This window comes from Lactuca sativa, chromosome 5 (genome assembly GCF_002870075.4).
Source record: "Lactuca sativa cultivar Salinas chromosome 5, Lsat_Salinas_v11, whole genome shotgun sequence".
Taxonomy (NCBI): domain Eukaryota; kingdom Viridiplantae; phylum Streptophyta; class Magnoliopsida; order Asterales; family Asteraceae; genus Lactuca; species Lactuca sativa.
This window is the reverse complement of record NC_056627.2, coordinates 366,676,025-366,693,503: the sequence shown is the minus strand read 5'-3', so window position 1 is coordinate 366,693,503 and position 17,479 is coordinate 366,676,025. Positions and strand designations below refer to the sequence as shown.

Genomic DNA, 17,479 nt, shown 5'->3' with positions numbered 1-17,479 from the left:
ATAAGTTAAGTGGTTAAATAAAAATTTCTTTTATTACATTAGGTTAAAAGTTCATATTCACACGTTACTCATGAGATTTTGCGTCTACGGCCACACATGTGAATGTGTGGTATAAATGGTCGTGTTCGGATTGATAGTTCTGCAAGTGGAACCATCAACCTCTTTTATTACATTAGGTTAAAAAAAATAAAAAATATATATATTTATTATTTTTGAATATGTGATGCCTTAAATCTGCATGGTCCTTAATGTTTTTTTTAGGGAAATTGGGAAAATGTGGTGAAGTGTTTTGGGCCAAATGTTGAGCCCAACAAAATCATAACCGAAACTTGAAGAACTAAAAAGATCACATTCACACACTGACACCGCTTTAAAGTTAAAAGCATTAGGCGATATCTTTGTTTTTCGGTAAACTCTGTTTCTTGATCTTTCGCTTTTACTTTCACAAAACTTATCGTTTCAATGGGGAAGAAATCTAAACTGCAGAAACTCAATGTTGCTACTGAAACGGTACATGAAACTTATTTCTTTGATTTTTGTTCCTCGTTGACTCTTATTAGTTGTTATGATCTTAAAATTGAGATTATCGAACATCGGAGATATGTTTTTGAAAACTCTAAAAACCACATTGTGGGCCATGTCACTTTTGTCTCAGTTGAACATTGCTTTTAATCGGGAAAAAAAAAAGTTTTTTAGGGATGGGTTTCATTTAGGGTTTTCAGAAAACGTATAGAAAATGCTATTTTCCTCCAAAAATGGCATGTTTTTCTGCACATATATGCCTGCATGTCTCTCCCTCTCTCTTTATTTAAAGTGAAAAGTGTACTTGACTTTTACTTTTTTATGATTTGTCTCTGTCTATGAAAAGTATGAACTCTTTTGTCTCTGTCTATGAAAAGTATGAACTCTTTTCAGTTTGCTCTAAAAAATAACCTATAAAATTTAATTCACGGATGTTAGGAGACTAACATATCTATTGATTTGAAATTAAAAAAAAAACCCTTCGTTTGTTATAATTCTGTCTGTCTATTGTCTATCTAAAAATCAAATTTGGTAGGAGTTTCAAATGTAAGTACAATAAAAAAATGAATTTATTATTACTAAATGTTAGTAATTTATAAGGCTGAGAAGATGAAAGAACAAGTCTTCATAAACGTTAACACATTAATTGTACTTAATTCGCAAGTATTAATAATATATAATTGTTTAAGAAGTTCAAGAACCTATTTCTTTTTTCAATTTTTTTCTTGTTAGGAGTTTAGGACACCCATTTTATAACAATGAACATCCCTTGTAGAATCAGGATCCTACACCGGAGATACCAATAAATGGTTCAGACCATCGTATTGTATCAAAGAAGGTATCAAACCACAAAAGCAATGTTAGGCGATCCGGAAGGCTTCAAAGTGTAGTAAAGCCTGTTCAGATTCAGAATCAAGTGGTTGAACAAATAGATCTTTTAGAGAGCGAAAAAGAAGAGGATCTTCATGTTGAAAATGCAATTGAAAACCATCTGGAAGAAGAAGAAGAAGAAGAAGAAGAAGAAGAAGAAGAAGAAGAAGAAGAAGAAGAAGAAGAAGAAGAAGAAGAAGAAGAAGAAGAAGAAGAAGAAGAAGAAGAAGAGCCATGTAATGAGGACTCGGGTGATCAAAAGATAAGAGATGAACAGGTTCATCATCTTGTAAAAACAATTGAAGAATATAAATCCAAGGCAAGCTTTCTAAAATCCTTGTATTTTAGAAGAGTACGTTTCCTGAAATAGAAATTGTTTCAAAAAAAAAAAAACAGGGAGGACAGGGGCCTGTTTCAAGTGAAAGCACATCGGTTGGCTTAATCTACAAGAGTTTATACCTCGATTCCCAAAAGAAGGTTACTCTTTTATTTTGCCCCTTTTGTTAATGATTATGGGCCCCATTTATCTTCAATGTGTTTGTGTTTGTGTTTGGGTTTTTAAGTTTAATTTTGATTTCATATTGAAACTCTAACTTTAGAAAATCATGACCTTGCAAGAAAGTTGGAAATCGTTCTAGCGAAACTTGAAGTGGTATCATCACACTTATCTCTAACAATCTTTTTATATATGTTATGTGTAAAAACTGATATATATATATATATATATATATATATATATATATATATATATATATATATATATATATATATATATATATATATATATATATATATATATATATATATATATATATATATATATATATATATTAAATATTGTTGTTGTTGTGATAGTATGAGAACATTAACAGGTCTACCCAAGCGGTTATTGTATCGAATCTTGAAAAGGCGATTGAAGCATTGGTTAGGCCTGCATCATACTTTTCTTCTAGCGGTGGTGATGCTGAGGCAGGTGGTGGTGGTGGTGTGGTGGCTAAAGAGGAGTCAGCCAAGAAACGGAGATATAATCATGTCGTCTAGTGACATGGCATGGATTGGTTTCTAATCTTTTGGTGGGTGGTTTGAAACTTGGTCTTTGGCCAATATATGGGATCTTGAAAAACCGTGTTTTTTTTTTTGGTTTGAAAACTTATCCCAATCGTATATCTACCTAAGGATAATGAGACTGTTTTCATAAATAGAATCACAACTTTTCAAAACCTTATTTGAATTTGGAGACATAAATTTTCTGTTATAATTTGAGCCCATTTTAAACTTAATTCTAAAATTCTTTTTGTAAACTCTGATGAGAAGAGTCATTTAAATTTTCTTGACATTTCAGAATTTGGTTTTTGGATTTTTATTATTATAAATGTCTATGATTTATTTTCAATTTTTATGATTATGTTTATCTTTTAGATAATCAAATTTTATGAAAATTGTTTTTTAAGTTTTTTATATATAGAAAAAAAATTATTGTCAAAATATAAAATTGGTGGAAAAAAAGAAAGCTCCAGCCGAGAGTGGGGACTGGGGAATGTGACTAATGGTGTAGAGACGGTTTTTCAGCTTACCTAATCAGAAGACATTTAAGGATAAACAGAAAAATAAATAGTTACAAATACAAAAAATTTACAAAAATCCTAAAGATATTTATTTAATAGAAGAATGAAGATTATCCCATACATCCATTTTAAAGTCATGTTTTTTTTAGTTATTGACTAAAACTAATCAAAGCTTTAAAAAAAAATGAAAGACAACAATTTAAAAGCGATACAAAATGTACATGATTACAACCTTATGAGCTCTTTTATTAAAAATATTATTATTTTTAATAATAATATTTATTTATGAAATAAAAAAATGCTGTCACGTCAAACCAACACGACCCTACCCATTTCATTTTGACAAGATTTAAAAATTCGTTTGTTCGACCCAAACCCGTTTTGAAGCGTTGACCATGTGTTAAACCATGTTTTCATGTTAGAAAATAGAAACACAAACCTGTTGAAGCTTCGATCAAGCATCTTGATTGTTATCACCATCATCATCATCTTTTCCATTAGGATCATTGTCATCAAGAGATCCAAGCATACGTGGTGAGTTCTTGAAGATCTCTCTAACATCTTCAACCCCTTTATTAGACAAAAAGTTCCCATTGATATTCAGCATCCTAAACTCCGGTTTCCCCACAACCGCTTTAGCCAATGCGGTGGCGCCACCTGTTCTGATCCCGTTGCTACTCAAATCGACTATATTCAACCGCCCAATATCACCCTCAAGCGCCACCCCGATCACCATAGCACCTGCATCCTTCAATTCGTTTTCCGATAAGTTTAGTTTCGTTAAAGAATGTTTCTTTGAAGTTATACACGCAGCCACAGCAGGAGCCGCTTCAGAAGTGAGGCTGTTTCCGGCGAGGTCGAGGATTTCGAGGGCGGAAGCGGAACCTTTCAGACCGTTTACAATGGCGGTGACTCCTTCGTCTTCCAAACGCAAGTGACTGAGGTAAACCTCGGTGAGTTTCACCGGAACGGAAAGAGCCCGGCCAAGTGCGACGCCGGATTGAGGTCCGAACATGTTGTCACGTAAATCGAGTTTCTTCAGAAGGGTAGAATTTTGTAGTGATTCGGATAACGCAACCCCACCTACGGACCCGACCCGAGTGGAGGAGCATCTGAAATCTTCAAGATTTGGTGATTCTTTCACGATTTGAGAGATTGCAACTGCACCTTCGTCTTTAGTTACGTTGTTGTGAAAATGAAGGATTTTAATTTTATTTGTAGAAGGAATCAACTCGCGTAATGCTTTTGCAGCGTGTTCAGAGATTCCAGCGTTCATCAGATATAATTCGACGAGATTCTTTTGAGATTTTAATAAATCCCCGAATGCTCGAATCCCTCTTTCACCCAATGAATTATTTGAAAGATTCAGATAGTTTAGGTTCGACCCATCGAGGGCTGAAGATAACATTCTCATAACTTCAACAGCTTCAGGCTCCGGCCTCCTCGAAACGATATCGGAGAAGTCAACATCCGTCAACTGATCTTTCATGGCTGACAGAATCGATGCAGCAACATGTCCAGCGGGTAAACCGAAGCTTCGGTTGCTAAAACATATCTTTGTGTATTTGTTTCCAGACTCTTTCAATGGTTTCAGTAGTTCTTTAGCTTCTTCTGCTTCAATGAAGGCTCTCCGGCCACCGGAGATGTCAAAAACAGTTTCGTGGTCTGATGGAAGTGTGACCAACTCCGGGATGATGGTTTCCCGGTCATCTTTTCCTCTGGACCCTCTTTTGATAACTTGTACCATAAGTTTACTGGATTCTTTAGCGTAGAGTTGCACAGCGGATCCTCCATCGCTATCGGGGTCTTTGTCAAAGTGTTGGCTTGCAGCAACAAAAGCTGCAGACTCGATTAATTTGGCGTCTTCTTCTGCATCTTCTTTACTTAGGAGACCGTATTTTCTTGATAGAATGGATGGGGTTGCCAGATTTTTTACAATACGATCCACAAGAACTTGCCTCGTGATTTGGCTAGGAGGCCATAGCTTGATTGAACGCATGTGACCATGAGTTGACTCCATGTCCAACTATCCTGCAAACATGGAAGGAAGACAACAATATATCATGATCCATGAATAGAATGACATGATGATTGATTATCTAAAGGACTGCTGAAAAGGTGAATAGACATCTAATTTGTGCATTCTATCTCTCAGAAAATTGAAGGATTAGGAAATACAAGAATACAGGTTTAGGCAAGTAAGGATATTTTCGTGAAAATTAACTGCACTTACAAACCTAAGTAGAATTTCACTTTCTATAAAAGAGGAATAAACACAAATTTGACAGTGATTGTGCTCCAATTCAGAAATGATGAATTGCGATTAATATAAACTGTAATGTCAGAAGATTTTAATGGGACCAAATTAATTTCCGAACGAATTACCATTGCGCAGTTCGAGTAACAAAGATAATAATAAACACAAGAGCAATCGCTTATTGGGCACAATGATCAATCATTTTGAGTTCGGTTACAGAACCATAATCATGTGAATCGATGATTAATCAATCCTTTCCATCAAATTAATCCATAAACCGAAAGGAATTTATACGAATATGAGAAACATCATAGTCCTTATCGCTGAAGAAAATTGCCATGGTTATGAACTCGTTAAATTCATCGCAAACAACGGATATATGTGTTATGCATTAATAAACGAAAATGTTACGAAATCCGTGAATAAAATAAGAAGAAAAACAATAAGAAGATCCAGATTTTAACGACATACATTAATGCGCAGGATCCAATCATAGAATGCGTCTCGTAAACATAAATGATCTGACAAATGCGCGAGTAATATAAACGAATACAAAAAAGCAGGCACCAGACCTGTGATGACGGTGACGGAGAAAAACAATCCGGTGGATGAACGTCCGGTGCCCCGTTTTTACTCTTTTGTCGCCGGGAAAAGATGACAGTGGTAGGCATCAAACTCTAAGAGACCGTTTGAAATTAATGCAAAAGTGAAAATAAAAGAGTTATTTCCATAAAAGAACCTATATTTTGATTTTTTTTTCCTTTTAGACCAAAACTTTATTCTTTTTCGAAAAAACCCAATTTTACCTGTTACTTGTTATTTTAGATCTTAGGAGATCGCCAAAAGGGAAATTAAGTATTTTTATTTCATAAAAGATCCTATATTTTTTCAAGTTTAGACCTAAAATATTTTTTATTTCAAGACTAGTTGTATAAAAACGTGATTATATCTTTTTAATTTAAATATAGACATTGATCTAAACAATGTAATTATTATGCCTACATTTATTTATGATTAGATAATTCTTTGTCCACGTATATTTATTAAAAAAAATAGTTGTAAAAGTTATTTCTTAGCTACACCAAGTTTATGTCGCTTAATTTCATCAAGGCATAAATGACACAATTATATTCTTTTAGTTTAAATAATAGACAACGATTTAACTTTTGCATCTTTTCGCATCGTATTGTTTTACACATGAATCATTTTTTTTGTAAACAATTACACATACAATGAAATTGTATAGTATAATTTTTTTCACAAGTGTAATATAAATAATAACAAAATGTTGTCGGGAAAATTTACAGCTTCTAGCTCCAAAACCGTTTTTCTTTTATTATTTGGTTTAATTAGTTTTTCGATTTCAATTACATAAAATAATTACCAAAAGCTAGGAGTAGAATATATATACATGTGAAGTCAAATTTCCTAACAGCACAAAAGAGATTTTATATAATTTTAAGATCATAAATTTAATAACCAACTGAGTACCAAACACCTTCAAACCTTTTTAAATAAAAATGAAATCCTAAACTTGAATATGATATATCTAAACAAAACTATTACGAATGTTTAGGATTAATATTTTTATGCATGTATTTGATATAATTATAACATAAGATAGATTAATAAAATGAGGTAGTAGGCCAATTATTTAATTTTCTTTTTTCTACAAAAATTTCATAGTTTTCTCATTTTTGCTCATTCACCACATTCCAACCATTAATAATAATGTCAACCATAGATATTTAAGTGTGCGGTATCATTTTTGTTATTAGGATTTTCAATTTATGTTCAAATGGTTCATTCCCATAATATAGTTTTATGTATTTATATGTGATGTTAAAATTTTTTAAGAATGTCTTAAACTTGAATATGATATATCTAAACAAAACTATTACGAATGTTTATGATTAATATTTTTATGCATGTATTTGATATAATTATAACATATTTTTACTTAATAATTGGCTAATGCTACAAAATATTCTATGGCTTTGGTTTAGGGGTATGATAGCGAGTGCGTTTGTTAACTCTTCTAAAAAAATTCGACCAAACATGTAATATAGAAAAGTGAGAGAGGGAAATATGTCCAAACTCACGAAATAAGTATAATAGACAAACTAAGAAAATTATTTTGTATACAGTTTGTTAAATTACATGGTATGTTTTTTTTTTCTACAAATAAAAAATATTGTTATTATGCTAAAAGATTCTTCCTAGCCATGTATTATCCATGTTACCAAAAAATATCAAATTAACGTTAAACTTTTTATTAGCGGTAATAATAACATTTTTATAAACAATATATCAAGTTTAATGATATAATATATATCCAAGATAAAGTTTAATTATATCTTTTACATAAAAATAAAATTTTGCAATTCTTCTAGGTTAGATTCGCTCAAAAGATAATAGATTAGATAATATTTTTTAGTTTATACATGTATACTTTCTTTTTTGGTATAGTCAAGAAGTACCTTATATATTTGGTATTGAAGATTATAACCAATTTTAAAGTTTAGTTTATTTTGAAAAAAAAAACATTTTAGGTCTAAAATGGAAAAAACAATAAAATATAGGGTCTTTTATGAAAAAAAAAATACCTAATTTACCTGTTGGTGACCTGCTAGAGTCTGAAATAACAAGTAACAAGTAAAAGTTGGGTCTTTTCGGAAAGGAAAAAAATTCTAGGTCTAAAAAAAAAAAAAGTCAAAATATAAGGTCTTTTATGGATCATGATATATATATATATATATATATATATATATATATATATATATATATATATATATATATATATATATATATATATATATATATATATATATATATATATATATAGTTGTCTTCCTTTTATAGCTTGATTGAACGCATGTGACCATGAGTTGACTCCATATCCAACTATCCTGTAAACATGGAAGGAAGACAACTATATATCATGATCCATGAATAGAATGTCATGATGATTGATTATCTAAAGGACTGCTGAAAAGGTTGTAACATCCCCCTCTGGCACGTATCACAATATTGTCCGCTTTGGGCCACTCGGCACGAAGACTTCCCAGGGGGTCACCCATCCTGGTACTACTCCCGCCCGAGCACGCTTAACTGCAGAGTTCTTATGGGATCTGCTGCCCTCACGGCTTTAAAACGCGTTGTGACAAGGAAGGTATCCACACCCCTTTATAAGGAAATGTTTTGTTCTCCTTCCAAGCCGATGTGGGATCAAATCTAACCCACTTTCACCCCCCATTATAGGGTTCGACGTCCCCGTCGAACACATCAACCCGTGCCCTAGCTCTGATACCATTTGTAACATCCCCCTCTGGCACGTATCACAATATTGTCCGCTTTGGGCCACTCGGCACGAAGACTTCCCAGGGGGTCACCCATCCTGGTACTACTCCCGCCCGAACACGCTTAACTACAGAGTTCTTATGGGATCTGCTGCCCTCACGGCTTTAAAACGCGTTGTGACAAGGAAGGTATCCACACCCCTTTATAAGGAAATGTTTCGTTCTCCTTCCAAGCCGATGTGGGATCAAATCTAACCCACTTTCAAATTGTAACGCCCGGGTTTCAGGGCTAAGCATTTTTGTCAATGTAATAGTCTAGGTCAACTCTTGTAACTCTTTTTTTGAAGTAATAAAAATGAAATATTTGAGTATTATGTGAATTATGTGTATTTATGCGCTTATAATTTAATTATAAATGTATGATTAATAAATAATAAAAATAAGCGTCAAAATTAAAGTATAAGATAATCCCGATATCTCTACATAAAGTTGTAGAATATGTCTCAAGGTTTTCGTACATATAAAGAATGCCGAAATCCGAGTTATAACGAAGAAGTTATGACCCGTCGAAGTTTTACGGCAAAACCGGCACGGCACCAGGAAGCGTAAATAGTGAATTTACGATAGAGCGAGATTTAGCCTTAGCAATCTAAACAAAAGTTGTAGAATATGTTAAACTAAGAGCGTCGATAAAAAGAACGCCCAAATCTGACTTCGTATGAGGAAGTTATGATTTTTCTAAGATTCGGCTTAGCAGTGCACGACCCGAAACTCGAATTTTAGTTCGAGCGGTTTTTGGCCTACGCAACCTAAATGAGAGTTGAAGATCTCATTAATAGGAACTCAACGGTAAAAAGATGGACGAAAACGGAGTTCGTATGAAGGAGTTACGAATTCTTCGCGGTCATTTAACAGTCTAAAGGCCTCCTACTGTTAAATTTGAGATCGGTCAAGAATTAGCTGACGGAGTCTAAACGAAAGTTGTAGAGTACGTCTTCACCTACGCGTGGATATAAAGAACGTCAAAAACGGAGTTCGTATGAACGAGTTACAAATTATAATAACATATTTACGTATTAAAATAAAGTATAAATCATGTATACGTACACATATATATACATATGTATATATCATTAGAAAGGTATCGACGATGCGGTCATTATAAGACTAATGTTGAGTTCTTTCGACATTAGTTTAGTACAAATATCATTAAATCCATTTATAATAGTATTATAGAGGGGTGTTTAGTTGTTTATATAACTAAAAGGTCATTAAGTAATTATGGAGGGTAGTTTTTGAAAATTCAATTAGTATAAATAAGAGCCTTGGGCTCTCATATTTCTTGCACCATTCTCTTGATTCAAGAGTCTTTCTCTCCTTATCCCCCGAGCATTTCGGTCCCTCGTGATTCGACTTCTCTTTCTGTAGCTTAGTATAGTAAGGTGAGCGCTGAAGCGCTGCACGAATCTTTCTTAGAAAGATTCAGCGACGAAGTTCTGCCCCTGCAGAGCCCGACTCCTAGCTAAAACCCCCTTGTAAGTAAGTTATGCTTACCTTATTTTAATATAGCTTATATTTAAAATTAGTATTGTTATTATGAACTTATAATAAATATTTGAGCTATTGTTATAACTTATATAAGTGTCGTTATAATATTTTTTTTTAACTACTCGCGGTACGAGGAATCTGGTTTAAAGGGCCGCATAGGGTTATTGGATTTCAGAAGTGCTATATGCCAAAATGGTCCTGCCCTCCGGTGTTTTATGTCTGGCCCCTGTCTGTACATAGTGGTTGGAAAATATTGTTTAACGCTTATATAATAATAATAATACTAAGACTAATAGTTGGTCACGGTAAATATTAGACTAAAATTTAGCGATAATAATGTTAGGTTTCGTCGAAGGAAAATAGAATCGTTAGAAGCAAGCGCTGCCCGATTTTGGAATCATCACCTTAACAAGTGAGTGCATAGTTACTTTCAGCTTACACATAGATATGAAGTATTTTATATAAATTACGTGCTATATGTGCATATTATCTGAATACTTGCTATCTATGCTAGATGAACATTGTTATACATGTTTTCAATGATTTAAACTGTATATGTATTTTATATCTACGAAAATGTTGGGGTAAAACATGGGTAGATGTAATAGCTGATGTGTGATAAAATGATGAGAGGCCTCGATGTTGATGTTGTTGTTTCTGTCATCTAGCGGAGTATGGATGACGACAACGGACTCTTCTAGACAGTCCAGTGGAACGCTAGCAGGCTCGCAACCTGTAGGTGTTTGTGAACGACGTGTTCACCGGTGTACTCCATCCCCCACATGGTTGCCTTTAGGACATTTATTGCTGAGGAATCCCCTTAGCAGTAGTGTCCGTCCCGATGATGATCCTTAGGCTAGGTCCCTTATGATAGGTGTTTAGGGACGTAAAGTGAGGATAACGGGAACGGGTAATCGGGTTATTGTTGATTGAATTAATAAACTTATTTATTGTGGGTTGAAAACCCTATGTGCTCACCAGGCTCCCAAGCCTGACCCACTCAGTTTTATGTATTACAGGTAGTGGCGCATGAGCATAGGTGTGATGTTTTGGACGAGGGATTACGGATATAGGCCTGTAGATATGAAATAATGTAGTAAGGCTTATATTGTACTGTTTATGCTTTTGATCTGTACGAACATGACATCCCGAGTCTTTTAATGAAATACATTTCTATGGAAATGCTTTTGATAAATCTTTATCATATTTTTGTTTTGGGACAAATTCCGCAACACTTTCATTTAAAATGTAACTCTGATTTTTAAACAAAGCATAAACAAACCGGTCTTTTGTGGCCGTGATTTTGGGGATGTCACAAAGGTAAATAGACGTCTAATTTGTGCATTTTGTCTCTCAGAAAATTGAAGGATTAGGAAACACAAGTATGCAGGTTTAGGCAAGTACACATATTTTCGTGAAAATTAACTGCACTTACAAACCTAAGGAGAATTTCATTTTCTAGGAAAGAGGAATAAACACAAATTTGACAATGATTGTGCTCCAATTCAGAGATGATGAATTGCAACTAATATAAACTGTAATTTCAGAAGATTTGAATGGCACCAAATTAATTTCCAAACGAATTACCACTATGCAGTTCAAGTAACAAAGATAATAGTAAACACAAGAGCAATCGCTGATTGGGCACAATGATATCTAAACTTTGTCTCCTTTCTTTTTCAGATGTCTACTCCAAACAACAACGCTTTTGGCTCAAACCCCTGCTGGCTCATTCTCACTCATGAACTTGAGTGGGAGGGTGATCTTTGATGGATCCAATTTTAACGATTGGATTCGCAACATCCGCATGGTCACCCGCTACGAGGACAAAGAGTATGTTCTTGACAAGGAGGTTAATCCAAACACTGCTACTCCCGAGGAAATTATTGCGTTCAAAGATCATGAGAGAGATGTTACGAATGTTCATTGCATCATGCTTGCAACAATGACTTCTGAACTCCAAAAGTCCTACGAGGACTACTACCCCTACGAGATGCACCAAGATTTGATGGAAAGGTACCATTAAAGTGCTAGGCAGGAAAGGTACGAGATCTTTACGGCAATGATCACTACCAAAATGAAGGATGGAGAGTCCATCTCGGCCCACTTACAGAAAATGCAGAGATTCGTGGACCTCTTGTTGAAGTTAAATGTCAACTTCGATGAGGAGTTGGCCATAGATATCATTCTACATTCGTTACCTCCTTGTTATGACAAGTTTAGAATTACTTATCATATGAACAAGGAGGAGGTCACTTTAAGTAAGCTTCAAGGACCGCTGAGAGTGGTCTGAAAGCAAAATATGTTGCATATACTACTCCTACTATTTCTGCCCCTGTCTTGGCTATTGGTCAAGGGAAAGGAAAGAAGAGGAAGGCTCCTTCCAAGAGCCACAAGGGCAAGCCCCACGATGGAACCTTTTCTAGTGGGACCAAAGTTGGTTGTGCTGCTCCTTCCTCTAACCCGAAGGATGCAGAGTGCTTTTACTGCCACGACAAAGGGCATTAGAAATGAAGTTGTCCAAAGTATCTGCAAGACATCAAGGATGGAAAGATAAATCCATCCTTCACAGGTATTTATAATATTCAATCTATTAACTCATCACATGTTATGTCTTGGGTCCTTGATACAGGATGTGGTTTTCACATTTGTTCTGATTTGCAGGGTCTAAGAAGAAGTAGGGATGTGGAGCATAGGAAGATAAACTTGATCATGGGGAATAGGAAAGTGTCGCATGTCACCAAGATTGGAGTTTACTCTTTAGTGCTTAATAGTGGGTTAGGATTAGATTTGAATAATTGTTGCTGCTCATCAGAAATGACACGAAACATTATTTCTTTTCATGGTTTGTATAAAATGGTTTTAGATTTTCGTTTAACAATGAAATTGGTTCTATTAATTATTTCTTTAATGGTACTTTCTATTTTGAAGTATTGCCTTGTAATGGAATATATGAAACTGTGATGGTTGTAGACAACTTAGGAAATATTGTGTTGCATGTCGATTCTTCCAATAGTTTGGATAAAGCATGCTTGTGGCATTTTCGTCTTGGACATGTCAACAAGAATCGCATAGCCCAACTCCAAAAGGATGGAGTGTTGGAGTCATTCGACCTTAGGGACGATGACGTGTGCGAGTCTTGTTTACTTGGAAAGATGACCAAGTCACCCTTCAATGGCACTTGTGAAAAGGGTGAGGGTTTATTGGATCTCATACATACCGATGTGTGTGGGCCCTTTAGATCCACCACAAGGGATGCGAGTCGCTTCTTATGTGACTTTTACTGACGATTATAGCAGATATGGGTATATCTACTTGATCAAGAACAAGTCAGAAACCTTTGAAAAGTTTAAAGAGTTTAAGCAGGAAGTAGAGAATCATATGGGCAGGAAAATTAAGATGCTCCGATCCGATCGAGGTGGTGAGTAGCTTAGTGTTGAATTCCATGACTGCCTCAAGCAATGCGGAATTATTTCGCAATTGACACCACCTAAGACACCACAGATGAATGGTGTGGCTGAGAGGCGTAATCGAACCTTGTTGGACATGGTTTGTTCCATGATGAGTCGAGCTTCGTTACCTATTTCATTTTGGGGGTATGCCTTAGAGACCGTCGTTCATATCCTTAATCTAGTCCCAACTAAGAATGTTGCCATACAACCTCACGAGATGTGGACATTGTAAGCTCCCTCGTTAGCACATATCTAGGTTTGGGGTTGCGAGGCTTTCGTAAGACGAGAGACTCACGACAAGCTCGAACCTCGTAGTGAGTGATGTATTTTCATCGGCTATTCGCGGAATTCCTTTGGATATCTCTTCTATTGTCACACCCCAAAACCGGTACGACGGAAACGTTCTGGGGTGGATGACGTCATGTCAAGTATCACAACATATGCAGTATAGTAATCAAAGTACAACAACCATTGCATTAATAGTAATAGTTTTACATGGTTTATATTACACAGATACATCAAAGTAGTACAAGTAGTAATATAGGTGCAGCTTGGTACTATATTGTCTTCACCAAAAGCGCCTGAGATGTACCTGTCTATAGCTGACCTGAGAATACAAGTTATTTTGAAAGCGAGTATCAGCATTTTTATAAATGCTGGTGAGTTCATAAGTATTTAGTGTCATTTGTGTAAGTTCAAAATAACTTTATAAAAGTAGTAGTTTAGAATCAACAGTGTATTAGAGTCCTTTCCAGAAAATCCTATATTTTCTTAAATAAAAGTAGTCTTCTACCAAGACCCGACAGAGTTATGTTGTAAAAAGTAATTTTCCCTTAACACTATCATTACCAAAATACGGTGTTTGATTTTAAAGAAAGTAAGAGAATATCAAGGAAAATAACATATGCCTCAGCAGTGAAGACTGCTGACTAAGGAAAAAGAGATCATAGACTCCAGGAGAGTATCGAATGAACGACACGCCTGGCTCAGTCTAACAAAAGAGAGACACAAACCCCAGATGGTATCAAATGAAAGATACAGCTAGCAAGGTCCAATACAGTGAAGACAGACCCCAGACAGTATCAAATGAAAGATACAGCTAGCAAGGTCCAAAACAGTGAAGACAGACCCAGACACTATCAAATGAAAGATACGGCTAACAAGGTCCAAAATAGTGAAGACAGACCCCAGACAGTATCAAATGAAAGATACAGCTAACAAGGTCTAAAACAGTGAATACAATGTTAATACCCGTTACCTTAAGGCCATGAATTATAAGGTAACCCCGAGATACTCGTAACCATACTGATAGACACTAGAGAACTCGACGCCCTGCAAGCGTCAAAATAAAAATGTGACATCTGTCACCCCTTGGCTTGGTAAGCCTTGGACTGTAGCTAGCAGTCAGGGTGTGGGGTGTCAATCCCGTATAGATCTATACACACAATGCCCGCTCTCCCTACAAGAGACTCTGGTTACCAACTAGACAATGGAGAAGGTCGTGTCCTGAAGATGCATCTCGTATAGTGAGTTTTGATATACAATACTGGACTAATGATAGAGACTCACAACTGAACCGACCGATGTAAACCTATATGTCTATACATGTATACATAATATATAATTAATGATCAAACGACCTCCGGATGGATATCCGGTCCCACCAGACCACATCTCAACGAAGAAAAGGAAATAGGGCGAACTAGCCTTCCTAAGTCCTTTAATCATTATTTATATAACTATACAAGTACAAGCATACATTTAACTAAGTAAGAGCATCTAACGAAGTTGAATTATTTATCGAAGTAGAAGTGTTAACAAGTAGAAGCGTATCGTGAAGTAGGAGCGTATCGTGAAGTAGGAGCGTTAATAAGTATAAGCGTATCACGAAGTGGAAGCATTAACTAAGTAGAAGTGAAGCAGTAGTATCTTAACTAAGTAGGAGTATAAAAACATGGAAGAAAACTTTGATGAAAATTTTGGAAAACCTCTATACTTAAGAAAATCACGACTTGGTATTCATTTGTAAAATAAGTTTGAAAACCTTTTGAAATCCTTTCATAAACAAGTTTTAAATGAAACTTTGATATAACATTCAGTGCGAGAGTCAATTTGAGGAAAGCTTTGAACAAGTAAAGACATTTTAGAAAACCATTTACAGTATCATACTTGGTAAAACAGTTAACAGTGTAATAAATCTTTATGCATGCGGGTTATCAATCACATGTGATTGATATGATAACTGACATGTTTAAATTGTATTCCCCCCCCCCCATAAAAGCATGTAAAACAGTTGAAAAGGGTCATTAAGGGGTATGAACTCACCTGTTGTAAGTGGATCGGGTGAAGGTGCCGGTGTAGGATGCTAAGTGTCAAGTGAGGACTTGACCACACACGCGAATCCTATTTAACATGTAATGATACATTTAAGTATCTAATTAGTCATTTAATAACTAATTAAGCAATTAAGGATGTCTTACGACATAAAAACACTTTGCTACAAGTGCTAGAAGTGCCCCAAGTAACATCTAAGGGTGTGTATGGCCTATATAGGGAGTTTACTCTTCAAGAGTAAACTCTTTATAGAGTTTACATCCCTAAGACCTTGTCCCCATGATTTTACGGCCGTAAACTCATGGATGGTGTGTTCTTTGATGCATTAAGGTCTTATAACACTTGTGGTATTAGGCTAAGTTCAATTCTAGGGCTTATGAAAGGTTTAAGGCTTCAAAATGGGCCATTAAAGGAGTTTACGGCCTATGAAGACTCCTTGAGGAGTTTAAGACCGTAAACACATGATTTTATGGTAGTAAACTCATGTTGGTCTATTTCCTTGGTTGTTTGGTGGTTCTAACTCATGCATGTAAGGTTCTAGCCACTTTTAGGAGCATAGGAAGGTATTTAGGGCACTTAAACGCCTTAGAAAGGTGTTTACGGTCTAAGGAGATGCACTTGGGGATTTTACTACCTTAAAAACATGAGTTTACGGTAGTAAACTCATTTTGTCCATGAATCCTATGTTTTGTTGCATCAAACGAAGGATTACAAGGCTCTAAGCACTCATGGAAGCTTTTGGAAGTGTTTGAGGGGTAGTTTAACACCTTAAAAGGTGTTTATGGTCCATGAACATGGGTTTATGGTCTAAGAACCTCCTTAGACCGTAAACTCATGTTTACTCCCCATTTGGTCTGATTTTGGTGTTCTAAGTCCTTTCGGGTAAGCCTCTAAGTCATTGCTAAGCATGAGAAGTGGTTTGGAAGGGTTTTTGAGCATTAAAACCCACATTCTAGGGGTTTACGGTTTTGGGATGCTCCCAAGACCGTAAACAGATGTTCTTGGGGGTTTTTGAATGTTTAATCCACGAATTTGAAGGATAGATGAGATGAATATCAAGCTAGGGAGGTTAACTTACCAATTTGAAGCTTGAGGAGGCGATTTTTTTACCAAAACCCGTTTGTAGAGAGAGAAAGTAGAGAGAGAGTCTAAGGTGGGAAAAAGGTGGGAGTGAAACCCACTCCTCCCTTATATAGGGTGGAGCTTATGGCCTGGCTGGGGTTCTCCTGACACCAACCGCGAACAGGGTTTTTCACCACTATCTTAATCACGGAAAATTTTAAAATTATACCGCCTTAATTTTTGTTCGCTTGACGAATATTATTTAAAATATTCCAACGGGTTTAATTCCGGTCAAAAATATTTTCGGGATAATTTGGTTAATTTTTGACGTAACTAATTTCGACTTTAACTTCGACGTTAAAACTAACGGAAACTTTTGGGTTGTCACATCATCCCCCCGTTAAAGGGAATTTTGTCCCGAAATTCAGGTTTAGGCAAGGAAGTAGGTATGAATGATCGAGTAGAGGTATGAGGGCGCTTCCTATTCGGTTGATCCTCGCACTCCCAAGTGAACTCTGGCCTTTGCTTGGCATTCTAACAAGCCTTCACTTACGCGATGCGGATTCCGTC

The 17,479-nt window shown here is 35.6% G+C and overlaps 2 protein-coding genes across 2 annotated transcripts; one reads left to right on the top strand and one right to left on the bottom strand.

Moving 5' to 3' along the window:
• Nucleotides 1-375: 375 nt before the first annotated feature.
• On the top strand, nucleotides 376-2,612 carry LOC111917614 (NAD-dependent protein deacetylase HST1). Its single transcript, XM_023913276.3, has 4 exons — nucleotides 376-510; nucleotides 1,298-1,711; nucleotides 1,789-1,869; nucleotides 2,265-2,612. Exons 1-4 carry the CDS (start codon nucleotides 463-465, stop codon nucleotides 2,295-2,297), a joined length of 576 nt encoding a protein of 191 aa, XP_023769044.3. The 5' UTR covers nucleotides 376-462; the 3' UTR covers nucleotides 2,298-2,612.
• A 376-nt stretch (nucleotides 2,613-2,988) lies between these two features.
• On the bottom strand, nucleotides 2,989-5,902 carry LOC111917626 (RAN GTPase-activating protein 2). Its single transcript, XM_023913292.2, has 2 exons — nucleotides 5,787-5,902; nucleotides 2,989-4,988 (listed from the first exon to the last, which is right to left on the bottom strand). The coding sequence occupies exon 2, from the start codon at nucleotides 4,975-4,977 to the stop codon at nucleotides 3,412-3,414; it is 1,566 nt and encodes a 521-aa protein (XP_023769060.1). The 5' UTR covers nucleotides 4,978-4,988; nucleotides 5,787-5,902; the 3' UTR covers nucleotides 2,989-3,411.
• Between the last annotated feature and the right edge of the window lie 11,577 nt (nucleotides 5,903-17,479).

What these genes read in the sequence shown, in the direction of transcription:
- LOC111917614 (XM_023913276.3), top strand. Translation starts at nt 463, where the DNA reads ATGGGGAAGAAATCTAAACTGCAGAAACTCAATGTTGCTACTGAAACG. An exon ending in TCAATGTTGCTACTGAAACG is followed by an intron (nt 511 to 1,297) that starts GTACATGAAACT and finishes CATCCCTTGTAG; the next exon opens with AATCAGGATCCTACACCGGA. An exon ending in TTGAAGAATATAAATCCAAG is followed by an intron (nt 1,712 to 1,788) that starts GCAAGCTTTCTA and finishes AAAAAAAAACAG; the next exon opens with GGAGGACAGGGGCCTGTTTC.
- LOC111917626 (XM_023913292.2), bottom strand. Translation starts at nt 4,977, where the DNA reads ATGGAGTCAACTCATGGTCACATGCGTTCAATCAAGCTATGGCCTCCT.